Source organism: Pygocentrus nattereri, chromosome 23 (genome assembly GCF_015220715.1).
Source record: "Pygocentrus nattereri isolate fPygNat1 chromosome 23, fPygNat1.pri, whole genome shotgun sequence".
Lineage (NCBI taxonomy): Eukaryota > Metazoa > Chordata > Actinopteri > Characiformes > Serrasalmidae > Pygocentrus > Pygocentrus nattereri.
Genome location: NC_051233.1, coordinates 33,006,007 through 33,032,802, shown reverse-complemented (window position 1 = coordinate 33,032,802; position 26,796 = coordinate 33,006,007). Strand labels below are relative to the sequence as shown.

At 42.0% G+C, this 26,796-nt stretch overlaps 1 protein-coding gene across 2 annotated transcripts in view; it reads left to right on the top strand.

Annotated features, from left to right (window-relative positions):
* Window positions 1-24,745, top strand: part of tpcn1 (two pore segment channel 1) — a 31,648-nt gene extending 6,903 nt beyond the window's left edge. The window contains exons 1-26 of one of the 2 annotated variants that reach the window (XM_017724612.2): window positions 444-1,286; window positions 5,421-5,545; window positions 7,212-7,388; window positions 8,343-8,456; window positions 10,583-10,713; window positions 10,891-11,014; window positions 11,142-11,200; window positions 11,385-11,484; window positions 12,156-12,272; window positions 12,371-12,495; window positions 13,146-13,194; window positions 14,261-14,324; window positions 14,506-14,550; window positions 15,425-15,481; window positions 15,562-15,615; window positions 17,572-17,644; window positions 17,737-17,844; window positions 18,600-18,671; window positions 18,779-18,868; window positions 18,983-19,098; window positions 19,188-19,234; window positions 19,810-19,878; window positions 19,994-20,090; window positions 21,357-21,493; window positions 21,651-21,731; window positions 22,730-24,745. In XM_017724612.2, coding sequence (XP_017580101.1) covers window positions 1,193-1,286; window positions 5,421-5,545; window positions 7,212-7,388; window positions 8,343-8,456; window positions 10,583-10,713; window positions 10,891-11,014; window positions 11,142-11,200; window positions 11,385-11,484; window positions 12,156-12,272; window positions 12,371-12,495; window positions 13,146-13,194; window positions 14,261-14,324; window positions 14,506-14,550; window positions 15,425-15,481; window positions 15,562-15,615; window positions 17,572-17,644; window positions 17,737-17,844; window positions 18,600-18,671; window positions 18,779-18,868; window positions 18,983-19,098; window positions 19,188-19,234; window positions 19,810-19,878; window positions 19,994-20,090; window positions 21,357-21,493; window positions 21,651-21,731; window positions 22,730-22,828 — 2,424 coding nt within the window. In that variant the 5' untranslated portion in view covers window positions 444-1,192 and the 3' untranslated portion in view covers window positions 22,829-24,745. Of the gene's footprint in view, window positions 1-443; window positions 1,287-5,420; window positions 5,546-7,211; window positions 7,389-8,342; window positions 8,457-10,582; window positions 10,714-10,890; window positions 11,015-11,141; window positions 11,201-11,384; window positions 11,485-12,155; window positions 12,273-12,370; window positions 12,496-13,145; window positions 13,195-14,260; window positions 14,325-14,505; window positions 14,551-15,424; window positions 15,482-15,561; window positions 15,616-17,571; window positions 17,645-17,736; window positions 17,845-18,599; window positions 18,672-18,778; window positions 18,869-18,982; window positions 19,099-19,187; window positions 19,235-19,809; window positions 19,879-19,993; window positions 20,091-21,356; window positions 21,494-21,650; window positions 21,732-22,729 lie in introns of those variants that run through there. The other variant, XM_017724613.2, reaches the window with a different exon arrangement.
* Window positions 24,746-26,796: the final 2,051 nt, after the last annotated feature.

The following is a 26,796-nucleotide window of genomic DNA, read 5'->3' as shown; positions in this document are numbered from 1 at the left end:
AGAAGAGAGCCCAGTGTCAGGAGGACTTGGACCACGTGGTTCCTTCTGCTGATGCTTACGTCTGTTTGTGTGGACCGTGACGGCCGAGGATTACAATGGAAGGGCACGAGTGATTTGATTTTGCTTTTTGTGTAACGGGAAGGCGTCACACTGCGTTGGTCTTCTACCTTTGGACTGCAGTCTTTATGTCTTTCTACCAAAATTCTAGTAATCTAGTCTTGTTCGCGGTGTGACGAGTAGGGCTTTGGTTTGATCTGAGGTGGCTCCTACTTTCTGTTCCTCAGAAACCTGTCAATTCCTCAGTGAAAGAGATGCCCATCTGGGCAGTGTTCTGCTTTCACTACTGACCTCCTGGGGGGGGTGGGGGGTCGGGTGGAGGCGGAGGCGGAGGCGTATCAACCCCTAAAGGCATCACATTAAATTCGCACTGAGGCATAACCCAAAAACCCATCCTCAGAAGGACTCCTGGTTTTGTTTAGCTGCATGTTCTCTTGGATCAAAGCTCGGACTGAAGCGGGTCTACATCCGAATCAGCTTCTGTTGCCTTTTTTAAGCATGTTTGCCAAACGTTTGATGGCAGGAAAGACCAAGACGGCTGGATTTCAGGAAAAAATGGAAGTAGCACTGGAAAACGGGAAATGACATAGGGGAGAAGCTTTTTCTGGTGGGCCAGATCAAGAGAACGTCAACTTGAAGTGAAGAAGGAACATCTGGCCAGGGCAGTTCTAGAAGGTGGGGTAGTTGGAATATCAGAACTGAACATTCTCCTCTCCCATCCAGGAACATTCCAGCTTCCTTAGATCTGACTTCCATTTGACATCTTTGCTTTTCCCAGGCTATTGCAAAATTCTTTCAGAAGGACCAGTAGATGGAAAGGAACCTCCTGTAAGGTTTTCACTGGGATATTTCCTCCTCCGCTCTTTGTAAATAGCGTATTAGTTTATTTTCTTGAGGTGGAAAATGTGGACTGATGTGCTGGCATGTGGGATCTGAGGTGCAGTGATGTTGGACTTTTGGGCTTAAATTGCTGGTGGATTTGAGTTTTTTGGGATTTTTTTTACCGAAGGTGGACTTGCAGCGATCAAACATGGAGAGGATGCCACGCAGTTGACACTTGGTGATTACCTCTTTTTGGCCCCTTCTTTCTTTGACTGACTATTGGCGACCGGTAGGAACATCTACAGTGGTTGTCATGGAAGCTGGCGGTAACCATGTCAGTGGGGCTGAATGGACACCGGAGTGGCCCTTCCAGTCGTCCTCTTACTACGAACCCTGTGGATGTGCCGGTACGTGGAGTATAAATCCATTTCAGATACGGTCATTCCCAGTTGATGGCAAGCAAAACGTTAGGCTCGTATCTCCATTAGTTTCTGATGTATGCCGTGTTCTAGAAGCTGCATTACTGGGCGAAAGTCAGAGCCCACTCTTCGCCTGTAGAACTTCGTCAGTGAGTGTAAATTAATTTTTCAGCTTCTGAAACATTTTTAATAATGTAATACTAGCAAATACACAGAAGCCTCAACAACTAAACTTACGTTTTTCCTGTACTTCATTTGTAAACACTCTGCCTTTTTATTAGCTTCCGTTCTTCTCAGGAGCCTCACTTTCAGCTCCTCAAAGAATCTGCAGACACACCTCCAAAGTTCAGTCTTAGAAGCTGGTTGATTTTCTGAAGTGATCAAACCCATTCAGTGGTGCTGAGGTCTGGACTCTGGGGCGGTCAGTCCATCGTCCAGCTTCATTGTTTGATGTGTCCGTCTCCTTTTCTCAGTGAGGTTCTTCTTGATCAGCTAGACGTCCTTTCAGACCCATAGCGCTGAGTGGAAGGATGGACAGAAACACCTGTGGATGTTTTCAGATCTGAAGCAGCTTGATCTTCTCCTCTCTCTCAGATGAAAGCTGTTTATCTGAGGGGGGCAGTTTTGTGGTCTTCCAGGTGGTTATTAGGAGGCACATTTTTGTTCTAATCATTTTTTTAGTTCCCGGTTTGGAAACTCCTTATTTTCCTTTGACCTTCTTCCTTATGCGAGTAATTTTGTAGATCCAATCTTCTCAGAATTGCCTGTTTTTTGCCATTTTTGGATGCACGCGAGAGACATTTGAAGGCAGTTTGTGTAGCTCTTTGTGTGAAGGACAGTGTCTCTTTTGAAGGCGAACAGAATGTGAGTGACTCCTTTGGGAACAGCTTTTGTTGGGAGGATGCAGCTGTAACTGTTCGGCTAAGGTAAAGTGGCAGTAGGTGCACCGAAGTAAAGAAATATATAAAATATAACACACGACTTTGGAAGCTTTTGTGCATGATTCCTGCTCCGTTTCCTGGCACTGAAAAATTAATAACTTATACTTAATGACCATTTTGAGTGACAGATAAACAAAAGAGGGGTTTAATGCCGGACAAAGACGAGCTCAGGGTGATACAGGGTGGTTCAAAAAGACTTGTCCCGTTTCAGAGTGCCTTATTTCTACAACTGTAAGGTGCCTAGGAACCAATCACAATCCAATTGAAAGAGGCGGTCATAGAGTTTCTGACTGTCAACCGTAAAATAAAATGGCACTGAAAGGGCCGTGACCAGACATGCTCAATCGAGTATGGGATGATGTCCGTTCAGCTGGAGGAGGTTCATACTGAGCACTTGTAAATGGTGTGAGCACAAATTTTATCACGTAACTGTACAATATGCTGCATTGTTTTATCATTACAGGTGTAATAAATCATTTTGAAATAGGATGAATCTTTTTGAATTTCTACCATTTCAGTAATTAATGTACCAGATGAAGCGGATGTCTTTAGCCAGTGCTCCTCAGAGGGCCTTTTACAAAAGCTCCATGCTTCATTAAAATAAATACGAGTTTTTGCGTTGTCTTTCAAAAACGGCAAAAATGAGAGAGAAAGAAAGAAGGTCACTCCGTTTTTCAGCAGTCAAGCTGGTTTACCGAGAGATACTTGGTAGAAAGGAAGATTATTAGTTATGCGCCAAGAAGAAAAAATCTTGGCTGACATAAAAACCGAAATTCAGGACGCACTCGGCCGAAGACCGAAACTAATCTGGAAATAAAATAATAAATTACATAAAATACACAAAGTAAGCTCAGTCAAATGATTATACTTTGAGCTCCTGAATTCCAGCGTCCTTGACAACAGAGAGCGGTCGTTATATTCGTAATGAAGCTGAAGTGCCACAGTAGAAATGCTGCACTGTTTACGTTGGATTGTTAAAGTGAGAATAAGAAACTGGAGAATGGGAAGTAGTTGAGTTTAATCTCTGTACTTCCTACTCGCTTCTTCATCACGCTGTCAAAAATAGTACTTTCGGTTTTCGGCGGCTGAAGTTTCTGTGCATCCCTGTGGCTCATGCAGTAGTAACTGGATGTCAAACGGAAATGGGAGTTTGCATTTCTGTCGTAAATTGATGGTTTTATGATTTGATGTCCTGTCCTTGCGACCAGTGGACTACAAAGGTTAATGTGAAGTAGGAAGTTGTGTTTGTTTCAGTCGGTATGAAGCAGAATATCTCTGTTCTTTCATGTTCCTCAATTTCATGAGCTAGTGCTGAATAAACAAGTATGATTATGGCTTTCAGTAATACAGGGACATTCACTGGATAGAGGACCAGAATGTTCTGTTGTTGATCCTCTTAGGGTGAAGCAATCAGAACCAAAAAGAACCCTACGTACCTCGACGTGTGTGTAATTGCATTATATGCGATGCTGGACGTGATATCGGTTTTCTTCCAAACACATTTTGACGCGGCTTCATGCTCCTGAATGTATCGGTCAAACGTCACGAAGGCTATCCGGTGCCTACCTCATCACTCCTCATCAGAAAGTTATGCAGACGTTCCTGTTTCCAGACAGACAAATGTCACATCAGTCACTCGACTCAATAAAAGATCAGTCGTAAAAGCACACGGTATGTTTGTTTATCCTCGGCAGCATTCTGACTTGTGATTAGGCAGAAATTTCAAGCCTGGTAGATAGGGATGTGAATCTCTAGGCACCTCACGGCTCGATTCCATTACAACTCGGAGGCTGTGATGCGATTATGAAACGATTATCGATGCGCCTTTTTTTTTTTCTATACAGGATTTCTGTTTTCTTACTGTATGTGGACTTGGTAGTTTTAAAGCAAAGTCTTTGTAATGATCCATAATGAGTTTACTTCTGATATCTTTTGTTAATAAAACGAATGGAAGTGAGGTGGTGAGTGAACTGGAAGGTTCACTGCTCTTGTTTGGAGCACGTGAGGCACCGTTGCCGCTCATCTGTGACAAAGTGAACAGTTACAGTGAAATAAGATCCTGTGGCAAAAGACATCCACGCATCGTGTTACAGCCGTCCTGCCCGTTTTCTTTAGTGACTTCATAACCGCTGTTTCAGTAAAATAACTTCGAGACGAGACGCTGAACCTCGAGTACGGACACAAATCCTCGGCAGAGAAATTACGATAGTCTGTAATTCACTTCCGAGTCGGGTGGAAGCTTTGACATCTCTTGCTCGATAGTCCTCTGAAAAAGTTCTCTTTCGAATTTTTCTGCTCCACCTTAAATGGTGCTGCATTTACATTCTGGTGCCTCGGGCAGAATTTAAGGTGGAGCAGGAAAATCGAACAAGAAGCTCTCGAATGAGAAGCGACGTCAGACTCGCAAAACAGCCGAATGTTGAGAGACGTTTTACAAGACACTATTCAACGTTTGAGGAGAAGTTTCCTGCTGGAGATGCGAGAAAAGCGGCTGTAGCTGAGCTGAAGCTCAAAGCAGAGCAAAGCAAGTCTGTGTTTTCATGTGTGTTTTTTAGCCTGTATTAGGACATCAGCGCACACTGAGGCATACTGGACATAAACTGTGGCTCCCAAGGTGATTTGATTTTTGTTGAAAGGACAAAGTGGCTCTTCTTAACATTTGGGTTGTGACTCCTGACCCGACCCGGCTTTAATGCAGAGGGTGCCGGTCGGATTTCTCGCTCATCCATTCATGTTTTTGTTCAGGCGCTGCACTTCCACACATCCACACTTCCAAGTTCAGCCTTTTGTGTTCCGTCAAAATTACGTTATAAATGAAAATTTTGAAAATTGATTTTTGACTTTTGTGAATCGATTCAGAATCGTTTACGTTCGCATTACGATGGATCTAAGAATCGTTTTTCCCCACCCCTACAGGTAGACCAACAGGTAAATCTGTCTGCAGCACAGAATGTTCAACTAGTTTTTCATCATGAATTAAATAAATAGCGTTTTTAATTTTCCGTATGGTTTTCTTCTGCTTTTCATGGCTTATTTCAGTGTAATTTCCTGCGTGACGTGTACAGAAAAAATCGGCACCAGGTCTTTTCTCTAAATCTGCTGTGATCCACAGTTCATCCTACGGTTACAGTAAACAATGTTTTTGTGGTTTTTAATGTGTTTTTGTTTGTGTTTTACTCAGATGGAGTGGGGAACTACAATATTGCGAACAATGTCAGCGTTCCTGGACCCCCAGACTCTAGATCCCAGAATTCCTTGCGGCAGAGCTGGGAAATGAACTACCAGGAAGCAGCGATATATCTGCAGGTAATCTTTTGAACAAGCTTTTGGAAAAATTGTTGTTTTCCTGCTGCAACACAACAGATTTATTTCACGAGGCTTCATAATCAGCTGATTGTCAGGGTTGAAGTTGGGACCAGCGTTCTAGATGCAGATGTTGATTTCAGGAGATTATTGCTGAGTGAGTGTTAAGTTGGGCTGAAAGATGAATCATTTTCATATTTAATCAAATCAAATTTATTTGTAGCGCTTTTTACAACGGATGTTGTCCCAAAGCAGCTTCACAGAATTCCAGAAAGGACAAAGTTTTAACATGAATGTAAAACCCCCCGGTGGGCAAGCCAGGGGTGACGGTGGCAAGGAGAACCTCCCTCAGAGCTGAGGAAGAAACCTTGGGAGGAACCAAGGCTCACGAGGGGGGAACTGTCCTCCTCTGGTCAGACTACCTACAGAGTTAACTACTAATATAGAACTAATAAGAACTGCAGCTTTAATTTCCGGTCACTGTCGTAATTTAACCTACTGACACGGAGCTTCTGAACCACCTGTAGTTGAGTTATCAGACGCAACCAACCACACATACTGTGGACATAACATCATAGCCAGAAGTAACTGGGATGTCCAGTGTTGGAGTCTCGAGCCGGGGGCCCAGTGTTGGAGTCTCGAGCCGGGGGCCCAGTGTTGGAGTCTCGAGCCGGAGGCCCAGCGTTTTGAGTCTCGAGCCGGAGGCCCAGCGTTTTGAGTCTCGAGCCGGAGGCCCAGCGTTTTGAGTCTCGAGCCGGAGGCCCAGCGTTTTGAGTCTCGAGCCGGAGGCCCAGCGTTTTGAGTCTCGAGCCGGAGGCCCAGCGTTTTGAGTCTCGAGCCAGAAGAGGTGAACATTGTGGACGTCTAGGCTAAAAAACATGCCTGGACTTGAATCAATAGAAATGAATTGCAGTTTAACTCACATTAAGGTCACATTATTGGTCAGAAAAGTCAGTTAGATGTTTTCTTTAAATGATTGAGCCGTGTGTGCACCTGCTTTACAAGGAAAATTATGGATAACAAAATTGTATATTACTATATAACAAGTGATACAGGCATGTTTTCTATTTTTTTTCTTTAAAACTCTTAAACTCAAAGGTCCCATATGGAACTATTTATTTTTCAGAGTAGTTACTGAATAATTTACTGTAGATGCTGAATTCTTTGTAGTCAGTGAGCTGTAAGGCTTTCACAGTCCTGGAATAACAGTGAATATCAAAATATTAATTTTCAGGCTGTGAAGTGTCATGGATGATGGAATAGTGGTTCCAATTTTGTGAAAAATTATGAGATGTAATATTGTGGGGTTTTTTTGGTCTATGGTGGGAGATTAATTAATGAATTAATTCTGTAGGATTGTGTTCATGCACCATTGTGCAGATGTCTGAGTTCTGATGCATGTTGTTGGCGTTATGAGTGCTTTTAAACGTGTTGATTTCTTTATTGATCTTTTTGAAAGGATCTTTTTTCCGTCATATGTGCAGCTACATTTTTTAACGCTTGGTAACTGCCCTGAGGGGTTTATATCTGCTTTATCGATGTAGTGGGAAAATGATTATGAAAATTTTAACACATCTGGAATGTAAATAACTGAATAATAGGTCTGAAATAAACATTTTAAACTGTGTGTGTGTGTGTGTGTGTGTGTGTGTGTGTGTGTTCCTCTCAGGAAGGGGAGAATAACGATAAGTTTTATACTCACCCCCGGAGCCCGCGGGCGCTGAGCGCGTACCTGTTTGCCCATAATCACCTGTTCTACCTGATGGAGCTGCTGACCGCTGCTCTGCTCATGCTCCTCTCTCTCTCTGAAGCCCCTGCAGTGCCCTCCCTCAGACTGGACGTCTATGTATGTACCCATGTCTCCAAGAGTGTGTGGTGTAGGGTCGTACTAAAGTACTTCTAAGGGTAACGTACTTCTGATACTTCTGCTCGGTACTCCTACAGGGTACTCCTACAGGGTACTCATACAGGGTACTCCTACAGACTACCTTTTATAGGGTGCCTTTTATGGGGTACATTTACAAGGTACCTTTACAGAGTACCTCCACGGGGGGTATACCTCTACGGGGTACTCCTACATGGTGCCTTTTATAGGGTACCCCTACAGAGTACATCTATGGGGTACACCTACAGGGTACCTTTTATAGGGTGCCTTTTATAGGGTACACCTTCAAGGTACCTTTACAGCGTACTCCTACAAGGTACCAAAGTACTTTTGGCACTTTTTCTTTATTCTTATACATTATACTTTGTGTTTATATGCAACATTAGTTACAGATTTTAAGACGTAATGTTAACCTCAGTTCATGCAGCCCATTTATAGAAACTAAGCTGTGTCTGTTTTCAGTTCACTGTTTTTCTGATATGACAACCAGCTGCACATATGGGGAAAAGAAAGTGCCCACTTGTGCAGCAGGTGCGTCAGTCTGGACTGTGTTTTCACTACAATACAGGGCAGCCAGTTCTAAAGGGAGTTTGGAAAATAGGCATGTAAAAATCTATCTATCGATCCCTCTGCCTATCTATCGATCTATCTATCGATCCCTCTGCCTATCTATCGATCTATCTATAGAATGTTTTCATTAAAAACCAGTCTAAAACAGACAAACATGCTTGCAATATGATTCTTCATGAAAGTGGACGTGGCTGAAAGAAACACACATATACCATAAACCATAAGCAGACAAAACTGGCACGGAAAGATCTGGATTTCTATTTTTCCGTATTTTGAAAATGCACTTTTTTTATTGCACAGTTGGGCCTCTCTGTGTTTTAATGCACGTGATTCTGATCGTTGCAGGTTCATGCCACTCTGGAGCTGCTGGCGCTGGTGATGGTGGCCTTTGAGCTGTGTATGAAACTCAGATGGCTCGGCTTTCACACGTTCATACGACACAAGAGAACCATGGTTAAGGTGTGTATGACTATCTGGAACTTCTCGTTTATGTGGTATTGCTAGTTAGTATAGCTTAACTTAAGGGGGTGGGGGTGGGGGGGTCAATTCAGGTCCTGAAGATCTACCACTCTGGAGAGTTCAGATCCAACACACCTAGCTCTCGTAGTCAGATGCCCCTGAAGGCATTGATTACCTGGTTCAGGTGTGTTAGATTAGGGGTGGAGCTAAACTCTGCAGGGTGGTAGATCTCCAGGAACGGGCACCCCTGGCTAAATTAAAGTGCATGTTTTAGACGTTTTGTGCAGTTTCTGTTTGTATGTAACATGTAAAGTGAATTTTGTTCATCTTGAAGTTAGCAGTGGGTGGTACAGTCTACACTATGGACTATAGGTGTGGGTTTGGGCACAACCATCATAACAGTATCGCCTACACAAGCGCAGTTAAGGTGGTGCAAGCCACACTCCTGTTGTCCCGTTTAGCTGAGTGCCTGAGTCAGGGATGTTTTCACGTATCGGACAGTTGACTAAGGAAGCTGAATTTCCTCGAATTTCCTATTCCACCTCAAATGGCGAAGTAGTTTCATTCATTCTAACCAAAAATGCCAAGTAATAATCCGACTTCGGCTTTGAAGAAGTTAAAATAGGACGTGCTGTTTTTCTCGAGCCTACAGGGCCGTAGTTCACAGCTGCATCTTATTATTCAGCTCTGATTTTATTATTTTGCCCTATAAATATATTTCAGATGTGCTTTAGGGAAAATCCCAGAATCACAGCTTAGAAATGGGTTTATTTAATGATTTTAAATGGTTTTATTTTCAAATTTTGAATTATTGTGATAGTAAGTCGAGTTTTTTACAACAGACGTTGTCACAAAGCAGCTTTACAGTAAAATCAAGGTCCGAGCCCCTGATGGCGTCGCCAGTGGCAACAGTAGCAAGGAGCAACAACTTCCTAAGAAGTAGAGGAGGAAACACTGAGAGGAACCAAGACCTAAACTGAGCAGAGCTCAGGAGCTCGTCCTCCTCTGCTCAAAACCAGACGGCAAAGCAATAACAAAAGAGTAATATTAATATTAATAAACATTATTAAAATACAGAAAAGGGAAAAGCAGGTGAAGCAGCGTCTCTGATGAAATAGTTTGAGTCTGTGCAGCAGCAGCAGCATCAGGAGGGTCTTCCTGGACAACGGGAAGCTCTATGGTGGTCAAACTGGTCCAGGAGACAGGTGAGCAGTGGGCACCTGATCAGTTCTACAGTTACAGACTGTAGTCCATCTGTTTCTCTGATACTCTGTTACCCTGTTCTTCAGTGGTCAGGACCCCCATGGACCCTCACAGAGCAGGTACTGTTTGGGTGGTGGGTCATTCTCAGCACTGCAGTAACACTGACGTGGTGGTGGTGTGTTAGTGCGTGTTGTGCTGGTGCGAGTGGATCAGACACAGCAGTGCTGCTGGAGTTTTTAAACACCTCAGTGTCGCTGCTGGACTGAGAACAGTCCACCAACCAAAGATATCCAGCCCACAGCGTCCTGTGACCACTGATGAAGGACTAGAAGATGACCAACGCAAACTGTGCAGCAGCAGATGAGCTGTCGTCTCTGACTTTACATCTACAAGGTGGACCGACAAGGTAGGAGTGTCTAATAGAGTGGACAGTGAGTGGACACAGTGTTTAAAGACTCCAGCAGCACTGCTGTGCCTGATCCACTTGTACCAGCACAACACACCACCACCACCATGTCAGTGTTACTGCAGTGCTGAGAATGACCCACCACCCAAATAGTACCTGCTCTGTGAGGGTCCATGGGGGTCCTGACCACTGAAGAACAGGGTAACAGAGTATCAGAGAAACAGATGGACTACAGTCTGTAACTGTAGAACTACAGAGTGAAACTATACGGTCAGTGGAGCTGGTGAGCGTAGAAACGAGGAGGTGGTCAGAATGTTCTTCCTGATCGGTGTGCATCACCGTGACCGGCTTGTTAGCTTGTGGATAAAGGAGTTGTTGGAAATGTGTGAATTCCTCACGTTAATAATTTCTGATTTCTATTTTTGGTTTATTAGGGAACTGAATCCTGAACTGTGGTAAGCATGCAGGTAAATCCCATTTATACTGACGTGTGTGTGTGTGTGTGTGTGTGTCTCAGACGTGTGTGTTGTTCATCCAGTTCATCGAGGCGATCGTGGTCCTGGTGCGGCAGACGTCTCACCTCCGTGTGACTCGGGCTTTAAGACCCATTTTCCTTGTGGACTGTCGCTACTGTGGAGCCGTACGCAGGTACCCTGCTGTGGAAACCTGGCCTGGGCATCGAAATTTCTCCCGACTTTGTTGTTTCTTTGAATTTGAATCAAAAAGCCTTCAGCTTTAAAGTTCCGTAAAGATGAAACCTTTTTGTGTGACTGTGTGAAATGTAGATACTGTCTGATATGAAGACGTTTTGTTTTTTTAAATCAGAAACCTGCGCCAGATCTTCCAGTCACTCCCTCCTTTCATAGATATTCTTCTTCTTCTGCTGTTCTTCATGGTCATCTTCGCTATTCTCGGCTTCTGCCTGTTTTCAACCAATCCAGCTGACCACGTGAGTCCGACGCTAATCTAATCTAAAGCGCTTGTCCCCCTGGGTGGCGGGGCCACACACAAACACTCAAACATGTCCTTTCTCTGAAAGTGAGTGTTGACAGTGTTTCCGCTTCTTCTCTCTACAGTATTTTAACACGCTTGAGAACAGCATCGTAAGCTTGTTTGTGTTGCTGACTACGGCAAAGTAAGTGAACGTTCACACCTGTGTATGTGGACACGTCTGTTTTTATAACTTTCTGGCAATTTAAGAAATGAAAAGTACCATAAAATACGACATGCAGAAATATCATGTAGTAGTAATAATAATAAAAATGTGCATTTCAAGATTTCAGACCATGTGATTCGCTTCTCGTTTGTGTTTCTGGCAGTTTCCCTGACGTCATGATGCCGGCGTACTCGCGCAATCGCTGGTCGTGTGTTTTCTTCATTGTTTATCTCTCCATCGAACTCTACTTCATCATGAACCTGGTCTGTTTCCATTTATTCATTTATTTAATAACCTGTACATATTCACGTTAGTGTGTGGTTGTTGTGTATTTAATTTCTTGAGAAACGGCCATTAAACACAAGCTAGATATTTCTAATCAGACTAGATATGAGAATCCACTTGGAAGACCCCAAACCTGCCCCCATCAGATAAACACTGAGAGCTTTGATCTCTGAGAGAGAGGAGAAGATCAAGCTGCTTCAGATCTGAAAACATCCACAGGTGTTTCTGTCCATCCTTCCACTGTGAGAAGACCACTCAGCGCTGTGGGTCTGAAAGGACGTGTTGCTGATCAAGAAGAACCACACTGAGAAAAGGAGACGGACACACCAAACAAAGAAGCTGGACGACGGACTGACCGCCCCAGAGTCCAGACCTCAGCACCACTGAATGTGATGTGCACTAAACACTGAAACATCTGATATTTTATGTGGTTGTTGAGGCTCCTGTGTCGTTTTCTGTTCTTTTATTAATATTAATTATTCCCTGATACTAAGAAATGACTTATGCTTAATGGCCGTTTTGACTGGAGATTAAATATTTTATAATGTTTAATAAATTTAAAAATCTGAAATGTATAATTAAATAGAGAGGTTCGATTTATTTGTTTGTTTGTTTGTTTATTTTGGTTGGTTTCTTTTCCTGTGTGCAGCTTCTGGCTGTGGTCTTCGACACCTTTAACGGCGTGGAGAAGGTGAAGTTCAAGTCCCTCCTTTTGCACAAGCGCTCCGCCATCGAACACGCCTTCCAGCTGCTGGTTAGCCGTCAGGTCAGCTCCAGAAGCTCCGGAAGCTCCGGCTGCGTTAATTCTGTTCTGTTCCTCAGTCACATAAATACGTTTGACTTTGCGCTCTGTGTTTGTTTTAGAGGCCTGATGGAGTCTCGCTAAAACAGTTTGATGGTTTGCTACGTTTCTATCGACCACGAATGAGCGCACGCGACCGTTTCCTCACCTTCAAGGCCCTCAACCAGTCAGGAACCACCATGCTCAGGTGTGCACGAACACACACGCTGGACCCTCACCGAGACAGTGTCCACTCACTGTCCACTTATTAGACACTCCTACCTTGTTGGTCCATCTTGTAGATGTAAAGTCAGAGACAGTTTGTGTTGGTCATCTTCTAGTCCTTCATCAGTGGTCACAGGACGCTGTCGGCTGGATATCTTTGGTTGGTGGACTGTTCTCAGTCCAGCAGCGACACTGAGGTGTTTAAAAACTCCAGCAGCACTGCTGTGTCTGATCCACTCAGACCAGCGCAACACACACTAACACACCACCACCACGTCAGTGTTGCTGCAGTGCTGAGAATGACCCACCACCCAAATAGTACCTGCTCTGTGAGGGTCCATGGGGGTCCTGACCACTGAAGAACAGGGTAACAGAGTATCAGAGAAACAGATGGACTACAGTCTGTAACTGTAGAACTACAGAGTGCAGCTATACGGTCAGTGGAGCTGATAAAGTGGACAGTGAGCGTGGAAACGAGGAGGTGGTCATGTTATGCCTGATGGGTGGGTGAGTGAGTGTGTGTGTGTGTGTGTGTGTGTGTGTGTGTGTGTGTGTATGTATGTGTATTAACACTTATGCTTGATTCAGATGAAAGTCATGTATTTTGCATTATTTACTCTTTTTGGATTTCAGCCTCCAGGACTTTTATAAGATCTATGAGGTGATGGGCCTGAAATGGAAGGTAAACACTGGTACACCACAAATATTTCGGAGATACTTCTGTATTAAAGGGGTCGCTCTATACTGTCCTGTGCGATAATCAGAGACCAACCATGATTTATTTATTTATTTTTACATTTAATTTACAATCCAAGCAGCTATTAAGTAAGTAAATTATTCATATTGCACTCCACTTTTCTCCTTTATTCCAGCCTCCATTCTTTACAGGAGACTCACTTTCAGCTCCTCAAAGAATCTGCAGACAAACCAAAGTTCAGTCTTAGAAGCTGGTTGATCCTTTCCTGAAATAATCCAAACCCATTCAGTGGTGTTGAGGTCTGGACTCTGGGGTGGTCAGTCCATTGTTCTGGAAACACCAGCTTCTTTGTTTGATAAATATGTTTTGGTCATCTCAGCGCTTTGCTTGTGGTCATTATTTGGCCCTAGAATGAATTTCTTCAGAATTTGAACAGCTTTTGTGGTGATTTCACTCAAAACCAAACCACCAGTTCTAGATGCTTCTACACCTCCTTTCCTTTCAAGTTGCACTGATCCTCCTCCGTGCTTGACTGATGGCTGTAGAGTTTGTTTGGTTGACGAACTTCCTGCCAAGTCTATAAAACCTCAGGTGCGCAGCTTTGATGCTGTAGTGCAAATGTTTTTGGTCTGTTGCCTTTTCTCTTCAAAGGATGGACAGAAACCCCCTGTGGATGTTTTCAGATCTGAAGCAGCTTGATTTTCTCCTCTCAGAGATCAATGCTTTAGTGCTGTTTATCTGATTGGGGCAGTTTTGGGGTCTGCCAGCTCTTCCAGGTGGTTGTTAGGAGCCCCATTTTCTCTGCAGCTTTTAATCACTTTTCTCCAAAACGTTCTCCTTCCTTATACAAGTGGATGGTCTTAAATCCAACCACCTCAGAAACATCTGGCAAATGAATAATTCTTGCTTAATGGCTGTTTTAACTGACCGCTTAAGAAACAGTGGGTCTTTTACTTTTGCACAGTACTTTACTGAATTACAATTCGTGGATTTAAGTTCATTTTCCTTCAGTTCAATTGATTTGATTTGTCTGTTTTTATATGTATGCTAGGCGCGGCGTAGTGGGGAACACTGGTTTGATGATCTTCCTCACACGGCCTTCCTCATTTTCAAAGGTTTCTTTTTATTCTATTACATTTAAACAGACTTTTCTATACACGGTTTATCATTTTCACATGATCTGCATTTGGATTGTCACGGTTTTGAAGTAATCTTGAAGTAATTTAATCGATTGTTTTATAAAGAATAGAATGTAAGAGTACGCATCAATAGACTGCTTTACTTCTTTCTCCACAGGGATCAATCTTGTGGTGAAGTCCAAAGCTTTTCAGTACGCGATCTGTAAGTTTTTGGGGTTTTTTTGTACGTAAATTCTGTATGCAGTCCTGCATGCCAAGTATAAGTACTGTAAATTTGCTAGTGTGGTCTTATCTGAGGTTCTTGGTCATAAGAATTGGTTTATTCATTATGGTTGTCAGATCAAAACCTCAATGTCATTTTTTCATTTTGGTTTTACACCATTTGTAAACAGCACCCATCCTTCATATTGAGTGAATGGATGGACCAATAGAAACACTCAGAAATGTCGTATGTTAGCAAAACTGCTAAGTAACTGCTTTGCCTGTAGTCACTGTCCAAAAAAAAAAACCCAAAAAAAAAAACACTTTAAAGTTACAGGTGATGTCCAAAATATTCTTTACTCTCAATGTAAGTTAATGTAAAGTGATTTTATTCCAGCACGTCTGTTGATCGAGTCATGTACACAGTGTAAAGAGCAGCTTTCAGGCTCAAATGATGTAGAAAAGTAATAATCAAAAAAAGATGCATGTTTTTCTTTGGAAAGTGGCAATATATTAAAATGCCATATCGAAATATTCTCTAATCTGAAGTTAACCTACGCCAACTAGCATTCCCAGCAGTTTACTGTACTTAACCATCCATAAAGTAACCCATTTAGTTGGTCATTTTCAATGTAGCTTCCTGTGCAGCAAACTATGGCTTTTCTCAGGCTGCAGTGTGATTCCTGCACAGTCACAGCTCTTTAGTCTCTTTAACCTGTTAAAATTCTAAACTTACTACATCATAAGGCTTATTATTCAGTAATGAGTGACTTCAGTGCAAACTGAGATATATAAATATGTAATAAAGCTTTGGGCCTGCCACTAGGCCGTGGCCATTTAAGGGGTTAAGGAAATAAGGTTTCTTCTTTGTGCAGATATTGTTGTAGCAGTTAATGGAGTCTGGATTCTGGTGGAGACCAACATGTTAAACAGTAAGAGATCAAGACTTTTTCAGTTTCAGTTTCCGTTTCCCATTTGGAGGACTGTGTAAAATACTCTGTTTTTTGCTCAGGTGACTTTTCCTGGTCTCAACAAGTACCATGGAACTACATCGTCTTCCTTACAAGTAAGTCTGACTCTTGGTAATTATAACTCAGTTTAGTTACTTTGATGTATAATGCTTTTTGAATGATTATTTTACTGTTATTGCTCAGGTGGAGTATTGCTAGGCTCAATATATTCTATATTACTGTATTACAGTATACTATATAGTTATAATAATTTTATATATATATAATTATTATAACTATATCATAACTATTCTAATAATTATTCGTTTTTTTAATTTATTTTTTAATGACAAAAATCAGAATACTTGTTTTTTATTGTTGGAAATTCAGCAAAAATCATTACATTTTCAAAACATTACAGGTAAACAATGACCAGTAAGAAGACTTGTTTAACATTTTATTAAATATGTTATTCTTTACTAATGGGGGTCTTAAATTCTCAGAACGTGCCTAAAGCCTGGGTTGGAACAAGCCACTATGTATGTTTAACTATATTAAACTTATCGATGATGAAGGGCTGCAGGACAACAGCATTGATAAGTGCCAAACACACTGAAAGGAATGTGTTCTCAAAGCTTAATTTGATTTTCAGCTTTTCTGGTTGGATTGGTTTGTTGTGCAGTGGTAATGTTTTTATTTGTTGATCTTAAAAAGGGGTGGGATGAGTAAAATGGGTCCCCCAATATACTTTAGCAACATCAAACGTGGGGTTATACGTTCCCTGTTTGAGTGGAGTGACCGGCCATCTGTTCTCCTGTGACCGAATCTGAGTGACGAGATCAGTGGCGTAACTGTCCTGCAGTGAACTCACATCTTTCCCTACATCCTAACAAACTTTATCAGCGTTAAATCACGTCTGATACTCACAGCTTCAGCCCTGTCACAGCTCCCGGTCATATTCCAGTATTCGTGCGTTCCCAAGCAGCGAAAGTGAGAGTAAGAAGTGGTTCATGTGAGTTACAGCCCTGATTTAAACGACAGTAAACTGAGGAAGCTGTGAGGCTTTGGAAAGCGGGGGCGCAGTATCTTTCCAGGCTAGCTGTTTTTAGCAGCTGGCTAACTTGAAGCAGCTCCGTCAATCAGACAACACGGCGAACTGATGATACTGCAGGTCAAACGAGACCCAGAAGCACCGCTTTCGGTTTAAACGTAGCTAAAAGTTGGACTCTGTCTGGTGTTGATCTTGCGGTTCACCCCTCAGGCTACTGTAGAGAAGCCCAGCCGTCTGCTAGCTGGTGTCTGAGGACTGTGATGTGCTCTGACAGGGATGTGGTAGGACTGAAGGCAGTAAGCTGGTCTGATCCATCACTGACCTGCAGAGCCAGCTGATGTTTGCTGGTCGTACTAAGTTCACGTTGTTGAGAAACCGAACCGTTCAGCGCCGTGATTGGCCGCTCGTTTAGCGTGATGGCGGGAAAGCCGAGTCTCGTCACCAGACAGATAAAATAATCTTTTCTTTCTTCAATTACGACTGTTACAAAAACTGCAGCTGTGCTTTTCCAGCTGATAAAAACAGCTCACCAGACACGTTCTCCCACCGTCCCATGACAGATCTGTGAGATGTTCCACTGGTTGGTGAGTGTTTGTCGTGTTCTGACCATAAAGGACAGTTTAAAACAGCGACTGACCACCCAGGAGTAAAATCAGCCTTCAAACTTGAAAAAAAATAATAATGATTTTTGGCGTTTATCGTGATGTGAGTCTGAGTTTTGTTTATCGTGATGACGTTTTTGGCCACATTGCCGAGCTCTAATTATGCGGTTTAAGAACACGTCCTGAATCTGACGTAGACTTTTTCTTAGAATCTTTCTCAAAAACACATTTAAGAGAAAAAGGAAGATATTGGTTTCTGAAGCACTTTGATCTAAAAAGCGTTGCAAATATAAAGAGATGAGTTGAATGTGACGACTTAGACTTAATGTGACCAGAGATGACTTCAGTCAGATTTCATACATAAGTGATTGTTTTCTAATTTGTTAGTCATTCTGTTCTGTGCTCGTCTTCTTTTGTAGTTTATGGCGTGGAGGTTCTGTTGAAGATCACTGGCCTCGGCCCAGTCGCTTATTTCAGCTCTGGCTGGAACCTGTAAGAGCACAAACACACTGACAGACCCTGACGCGTCCCCCTCGGACACCCAGGCTTCCGTTCATGTGCTGTCCTTGTGTTTTCTTCCCAAGGTTTGATTTCTCTGTGACTGTCTTTGCCTTTCTGGGTTTGATTGCTCTGGCCTTCCAGATGGAGCCTTTCTACTTCATCGTGGTGCTGAGGCCTCTGCAGCTTCTTCGGTAGGTGTTTTCTTTATTAACACAACTCTCTTCAAACTTAGAGTGGCAAAAATAATCACGTCTAAGATGCATCATGATTCTCTCTTGACAGAGTCTAAAGTGATAAGTCATACCTCATATTCAGATTTTACATAAGCCAATGAATAAGTGTTTATTTTGAAAAACAAATAACAGAACCAGATCATCAGGTAGCACTGTTGTTTTTGTTGTGTGTGTGTGTGTGTGTGTGTGTGTGTGTGTGTGTGTGTGTGTGTGTGTGTGTGTGTGTGTGTGTATATATATATATATATATATGATGATGTGATTTAAAGAACAAAAAGAAATGAGTTATTTTTATTAAGCAGCATCTTAACTCTCTTAATATTAACTGCTTGAGATAACAGCAATGAATAAGCAACACCTTAGCAACCACTTGAGCTTCCATAGCAATGGCCTAGCAGCACCTTAACAACCACCTGGGATTCCATAGCAATGACCTAGTAGCACCTTAGCAACCATCTGGGATACCATAGCAATGGCCTAGCAACACCTTAACAACCACCTGGGATTCCATAACAATGGCCTAGCAACACTTCAGCAACCACCTGGAATACTATAGAAATATCTTAACATCCACCTGGGATTAATATAGGAACACCTTAGCTTTTCATATTTCTGTAGTTTTTAGTTTAAATCTGTTAGACAGTGAAACGCGAAGGCGTTCCACAAGTACATGTCACCATCCTGTGATCTCCATATTTTCTCTTCCTTTTCAGGCTGTTTAAAATCAAGCAGCGTTACCGGAACGTGCTGGACACCATGTTTGAGCTGTTCCCACGCATGGCCAGGTGGGTCTGACCTCAGTTACCAACAGTCCAGTCCTGCTACGTTCAGTTTTAGTCCTGTTTCAGAGCTCGTTTTATATTCTTTCTGTTTCCCTTCTTTCTCCCTCCAGTCTAGGTTTGACTCTCATCATCTTTTATTACTCTTTCGCCATCGTCGGGATGGAGTTTTTCGCTGACGTCATCTATCCCAACTGCTGCAAGTAAGATCCTTATCTCTGTTTTTGTTGTTTTATTTTTTATTTATTTTTTTTTTTTTTACATCATTTTAAAATGCTGGCAGGTGTTTATGCTGTAATTGTCTTTGCTGCTTTCAGTACAAGTACAGTTGCTGATGCATATCGCCAAATCAACGTAACCATCGGCAACCGCACGGTCCTGGAGGAGGGGTACTACTATCTCAACAACTTCAACAACATTCTCAGTAGCTTTGGTTCGTCTTCACACACAGACCTGTTATGAGTGCTTTCACACTCTGAACTTTGCAATAGTCGAGTTGATGTTTTTCGTCCGTTTCTGCAGTGACCCTGTTCGAGTTGACCGTCGTCAATAACTGGTACATTACTATGGTAAGCGTCTCTGGATGTTTTCTTGCCTTAAATAAGTGCTGAATTTTAGCAGAAGTCAGTGACGTTCTATGTGTCTGAGAGCAGCAAGTCCAGGTTTTGACGTAGTATCTCAAAATAATGGATTATTTTCTTAAACATTGGAACGATCAGATTACTCATTTTTTCAGAATAATGACTATTAAAATATGTTTTAATGTCAGGATTTTAGATTAATAACTCATCTTGAAGTCATTATTATGACGTATCAATCAGTGTTTCAAGAAATTAAAGTTTTCAACTCGAAACTTTGATAAGTTGTAGTTACAGTGTGACAACCAAAACATGTTTGACGTGAGAAGTTTGCTTGTTTAGTTTTGGCCCTGGAGCTGCAGTTAGCACCATATATAACAGTTATAGACTGTAAGTTTGGTTGTTTTTACCAAACTACTGCTTTAATGAAAGGAAAGATAATCTTAATGTGGTTGAACTGAATCGCTTACAAAATATTGAACCTAATTGATAATTGGATAATTGTAGAGTCTAATAGAAAATATGATTTTGCTATAACTTGATCAGAATTTGCTTGTGTCATATAGGAAGGTGTGACATCACAGACGACGCATTGGAGCCGACTGTACTTCATGACCTTCTACATTGTCACCATGGTGAGTGTGTGTGTGTGTGTGTGTGTGTGTGTGTGTGTGTGTGTGTGTGTGTGTGTGTGTTTCTCTCTGTGCAAATGTGTTTGATTTTACACATTTCAGTCTGGTTCTGTTGCAGGTTGTCATGACGATTATTGTGGCCTTTATCCTTGACGCCTTTGTGTTCCGGATGAACTACAGTCGGAAGAACAGAGAACCGCTAGACGACCCGGAAGGTTCTGCACACAATTTAAATATCATATTTATCAGGGGTGTCAAATTTTCCCTTCACAACAGTCGTTTCATTTTGGAAAAAGGTCAATTTGTGATGAAATCTTAAATTTATTTTGCTAGAATTGAGAATTTTGTCTTTTAAATACAATAAAAACGCACATGTATCTGAAGGAACTGCCCACAGTAGGGTGTACAAGGACCGTCCAAACAATATAGTAGTGCAGAAAACGACGACCGAAACCGAGACCTTTATAGTCATGTGTATTTTATTAGGGACCCTTCATGGTTATGATGTCACAGTGCTTATGCAAATGGTGCCTACAGTAGTGTGCAAAAGTCAGAGGCTACCTGTTTCTATGAAAATGTAGGAAACATATATATTTAACCAAAAATAAACACAGAAGCCTCAAAAACTAAATATGCTATCATATCACGTTTTCAGTGAGTCACTCTTTACCTTTATTCCAGCTTCCGTTCTTCTCAGGAGTCTTTCAGCTCCTCAAAGAATCTGCAGACATGCCTCCAGAGTTCAGTCTTAGAAGCTGATTGATGATTTTCTGAAGGGATCAAACCCATTCAGTGGTGCTGAGGTCTGGACTCTGGGGTGGTCAGTCCATCGTCCAGCTTCTTTGTTTGTGTCCGTCTCCTTTTCTCAGTGAGGTTCTTCTTGATCAGCTACACGTCCTTTCAGACTCACAGTGGAAGGATGGACAGAAACACCTGTGGATGTTTTCAGATCTGAAGCAGCTTGATCTTCTCCTCTCTCTCAGAGATCAAAGCTTTCAGTGCTGTTTATCTGATGGGGGCAGGTTTGGGGTCTACCAGCTCTTCCAGGTGGTTGTTAGGAGCCACATTTTCCCTGGAGGGTTTAATCGAAACTATTTAGTCTTTTAGTCAACTTTCTTCATTTTGCAAGTGGATTATCTTATTGAGTATATAATCTGTTCCTAAGGGCTGTTTTGACTGCAGATTAAATAAATGATGAGATAAGAAGATGAGATAAGAAGATGAGATAAGAAGATAAGATGAGATAAGAGAGTCCTTTATTAGTCCACACTGGGGAAGTTCTCAGTGTTGCAGCATCAAAGGGACAGCAATGAAAAAGAGAAATAACAAGAAGAGAATTAACTTTAAGTAATTAACTTTGAGTAATTTACTTTAAGTACTTTAGGTTTTTTACCGTTTCTTCCTGACTTTTGCACAGTACTGCATATGAAGCAATAGTACATTTTCTGGTCATATTTTTCATAAAACTGTCTCTGATTTAGATGAGAAGGGTATCGTGTTCGAAGCGGAGGTCACTCGTGCTGAAGCTTTGCAGACGTTGGAACTTTATAAGCACTCGCTCGCTGGAACCAGCATCAGCTCTCTACAGGAAATGTGTGTTGCCATGGAGAGGAGTGGGGTGAGACCGCACTCATGTATAGTGAATCATATACACATTAACTTTTTAATGAACACATTAAATGTCCTGTAACTTTATAATAATACAGCGAAGGTTTTGTGTGGAATGTTCCCTTTGTGGTGCATGCTGGGTAACGCTGCTTTTCCCTTTATCCCAGCACTCTAGTTTAGTGTTCCTGGGCCGGAGGTCACGGACTAAAAGTGATCTGAGCATGAAGATGTACGAAGAAGAGATCCAGGTTAGTGCTAGGCGTCATTGTGAGTGGTGTGAGTGTGAAAAGGTCCTGGGTAAGTTGTGTATCTTTTAACTCGCCAGGTCACATGACTCTAATAATTTATTACGGTTAATCACATTCATCTCTTCTTAAATTTGAACCTAAAGAACGATTTTGTTTCGTTTGCTAAGACGGTGAAGACCAATGAATGTATGTCATCATCTGGTTACGGTCCTAAAATCTAATTGGCTGAGTTGTTTGAAGCCGTTGTAAAATCCACGATATACCACGGCTGTCACTGCCCCACGGCAAGAAAAACCCTTGTGCTGTTAATGAAATAACCTTTGACTCTGATTTGCCCACATAGACCATCGTGTGAACTGATAAAGTACGTTTTTTTTTTTTTAACCATTCGCCAAACAAAATATTGTTTTAACAGACTGGCTGAAACAAAAAAAAAAAAAAACATTAATATTGATCTGACAAAAATGGACAAAACTGAGCTAAACTTGATATTGCAGCAGTTTTATGATCAGACTACACGTTTGGCGAATGGTGTTGGGTTAATTTCTGGCCGATTCCAGGTTGTTCAGCTGTTCTTCTGTCACACCTGCCGACTGAAAAAGCTGCTCAGTGGTGACGACCATTTGGGAATTTAGTGTGAGGAGCTGGAGAACGAACTGCCAGCTGTGCAGCAAGTGGGCGGAGCTCGTTACTCTGACATGGCAACAAGCTGCTCGTTAAGGAACTGAACATTAAAACATTAAACGCTGCGTTCACGGCCCAGTTTTTTTACATTTTTTACTTTATTTATTTAACGGTTGTATAAAAGCAATAGAACACTGTAGGTCGGGTAAGCTGCTGGTTTCGTCACTTTGCCGCTGGTCTAAGTTATTTGAAAAATAACAATTTCTCGTAACTTTAAAATGAAGAAAAATCACATCACATTTAAGAGGATTTTCTTTAAGACACGTTTGTGAATCCAGCCCCAGGTTTTTACCACTTTGTGTGTTTGTTTACAGGAATGGTACGAAGAATATTCCAGAACAAATCTACCTCAACTTGACAGTACGCTCCACAGAGACCTGGACAGCCCTGACCCCTTGCAGAGCATCAACTAACACGCGCAGACACCAACGTAACTCATCTGACGTCAGATGCTCCTTGTTTAAACGGACCTTTAATAGTCCCTCATGAGCCGTTATTTTTAGAGAAACCTTACTGTCACATTCAGACACACAGATGAAGGACTTTGTGGCCGTCTTCCTCCAGCTTGTAAGGGATGCAGCGTGTTGCCGGTCCATGCCGGATGGACCTCCACACAGGACGAACCTGAAGACAAACTAGTAATTTTGATGTTGATCAAAAAGTTCTCCTTGCTGGGACACAGCTTGGTCAGCTTGGTTGTTGCCATGCCAACACCAGAGACAACAGTGACTGGTGGAGTGAGTTCATGTTGCCAGCAAAAGTTAGCAAGAATGTCACAAAAAAAGTGTGATATCATCAACTAACGCACTCGGACGCCAATGTAACTCATCTGAGGTCAGATGCTACTTCTTCACACGCACTTCTAATAGTCCCTCATGAGGCGTTATTTATAGAGAAAACACATTCAGGCACGCAGGTGAAGGACTTTGTGGCCGTCTTCCTCCAACTTGTAAAGGGAATGCAGTGTTGCTGGTCGCTATAGCAACAACTCAATGCTGTAGTCTCCATCTGTGTCCTGGTCACACCTAACATTATGAGCATTAGCCAATAGGAAGCCTTATTTCCCTCCTTCACAACCTTACGGTTCCGCGACCAATCAGGGAAGCTTGAAGACCAATCATGTGATTGCACTAGGGTCCAGGAACCACTGTCCTTTTCACCCCACCTTTTGAAGCACATCCCATGACCCGTGAAGGATTGACCTGAGAGATTACTGGACATAGCGAGGGCTGACCCCCGACACTCTCGGATCAAACACAAGCACCGAGATTTATTATTTGTGTTAATTGACTGAATTTGACGCCCCTTTTACTGCTGCTTTTGTTGCAAGATTGGGACCTGATAATTATTATTACTATTATTATTAATTTTAATATACTGTACATAAAGCATAGATCTAACCATAGTGGCGAGATGGAGACTGTTCTCGTTCTGTTAGCCGTCTTTCAGATCTGTCTGGTGATACCGAAGTTCTCATTGTAAGAATCCAGCAGCTTTGTCACATTGAAGGTCTATTCATTTTTTATTTTTATTTTATTTTTATTTGATTGGTTACACTTTATTTTGAGATTCCACTATAGATCGTTCATCGTTAACTTGCTCTCTGGTCAGTTTTGGGATTAACTTCCAAAATATTTTCACTCAGCAGTCCAGAAAGTCCATATATGGAAACTAAGCTGTATAAACATTTGGATTTCATTGTTTTTGTGACGTCACAAAAACCAACACATTTACCTACGTACTCCTATACATACACCCAGCCCCACCCACTTACCTTGAAGTAGAAGGAGGGTTTCATCCTGGGCTGCTTTTTGAATGAGGCACAATACAGGGCAGGGAATTGCAATGGAGCTCATTTGCATGTATCCATCTTAAAAGGACAGTAACAAAAAGCAGCCGGTTTAATTCTAAGGGATAAAGCGAGGTTGGAAAATTGTCATAAAAATTGTTTTTGATCCATAAAAAAAATTATACGAATGCAAAGAATATATAAAATATGTAGCCTTTAGAGACAACAAAGCATCTACAGTGGACTCTCAGAATAAAATGTTAATTTTTTTCTTTTTACTTGAAGCAATATTCTTGAGCCAAGTAAGCCTAATCGTAAACCTACAGTTAGCATGAACCTGAACGATTGTTAATGGGGCACTCCAGACAGACAGACTAGGAAAACTCCCGTCTGATGATGCGTCTTGAAGGTGGGAGCAGCTGTTGAAAAACTGTAACAACTATGGGGTGTAGTTTTGCGGGCTGTTCGAATTGTTTTCTTGCTTCCTAGCAGTAACCTTGGCTATCTGGCTTAATTTTTTGTAGCAAAAAAAAAAAAAAAATCATAAATATCGAAGGCTGCACATGTGTGCATGGTAACGTGACCCTCTAGGAAACCTTACCACCTTCAGGAGACATCCTTAGAAGGGCTTTTCGTAGTCTGGCTGGCGTGTCCCTTTAAGAATGACTGAAGTCAATTGCACGACCACCACAACGCAGAAAATGGGAAATGTTCTAAACACACAATGCTCTTTTTTTTCGACACCAAAACTCAGAATGTGACGCAAATAATTTCCAGAAAAAACAAGCAAACCAGCAGAATATCTTCGAATATTTATAACAAAGGTTTCGTTTTCTTCTCTAAACAGGTAATCGGTGACGTTCAAAAGGCTACTTTCCCTTTTGGACACACAAACGGACTTAAAAATTTTAGGAACTGAAACTTTGAGCTGATTTTGGAGATGGACGTCCACGCAAGACGAACCTGAAGACAAACCAATAATTTTGATGTTGGTCAAAAAAAGTTCTCCTTGCTGGGACACTGCCGATCCGTCAGCTTGGTTGTTGCCATGCCAACAGCAGAGACAACAGTGACTGGCGGAGGGCGCTCATGTGGCCTGCAAAAGTTAGCAAGAATTGAACAGTGAGGTCACAAAAAAAAGTGATATCACTTACAGTTCTGTGCAAAAGTTTGAACACCCCAGTCAAATTATAACGTGTTGATTTTCTAAGTGAACATAAGTTAAAATATTTGAAAGCACATTTTCTTTCCTTAATTTAACGTATTGCAAATAAATGAGAAATAAAATGTAAAACGCACCATATTATTGCACAGGCCGTGTTTTGTGTGGCCACATTTTATCTTGCGTCACTTGACCAGGGGTGCACACACTTTTGCACACGACCGTAAGCACGCGTTCCAATTCATTTACAGACGTATGAATGAAGCGCGTAGATGAATTGCGCTCGGTGTGTAAGGGCCTTGAACGTGGGTGTAGTTAGCATGTCATGCTAACTGCACTCCACTATCTTTAACTGTAGCAGCTTTTGCTCTGAGCTTGTCCGCCACACTGCTGTATGTCCATCTGTCTGCTGACCGGACGGCAGTTTTATCAGTTATATAACTTTAACGGATAAAGCAATAGATCAAACTGTACGCAAGCGTGCCGAAGAATGTATGCGGCGTTCCTCGTTCAAGGCGGCTGAATGAACGTCTTGAAGGGTTTTCACTTCCGATTGAAGTAAGAGACTCGTCCACCATCAGCATTCGGAATCGCCTCCCGGTTGGGCACGTGGAGCCTGGCAGTGCTAACCTGCAGTATTTTCGACGCCCTTTTCCTTTTTATAGATTATCGATGTTTATTCAGTATTACAGGTACATTCTATATAAATATTCTCATATTTGCTAATAAGAGTTGCTTACTAGCGTCGTGTAACCTGCGCAGCGTAAATAGTGAAGAGAATAAAAGCTACTCCGGGAGGCGAGTCGAGCCTCCCGTGCTAGGTTTAACCCAGGCTATGTTCAGTATTATCCCTGCTGCACTTTCGCGAGATGTGCAGCGCTGATGCTCTTGAACATGCAACATTAAGCTTTTGTAAATGGCAGCACTAAAACCCCACCCAAACCCACACCCCCACCCCCACCTCGCTGTTTAATTAAAGCAGAAATTCCACACGTCTGTCAAAACGAAACCATTACACTTTTCTATACTTGTTCTTTTGTACATGTATAATAATATATTGAATCTATTAAATGATTCATTTTAATGAAGTCCGGGCTCCTGTTATTCCTTGCGAGTAGGAACAGTTGTAAAAGTTGCTTAGATTTAAAATCAATTTATTGAAATGAGTTTGAAGTTTGGCTTGTTGGTCATAACGTCGCAAATTACCAGTGGAATAAAATTTAAAAACTCCAGCAGCACTGCTGTGTCTGATCCACTCAGACCAGGCAACACACACTAACACACCACCACCACCACGTCAGTGTTACTGCAGTGCTGAGAATGACCCACCACCCAAACAGTACCTGCTCTGTGAGGGTCCATGGGGGTCCTGGCCACTGAAGAACAGAGTATCAGAGAAACAGATGGACTACAGTCTGTAACTGTAGAGC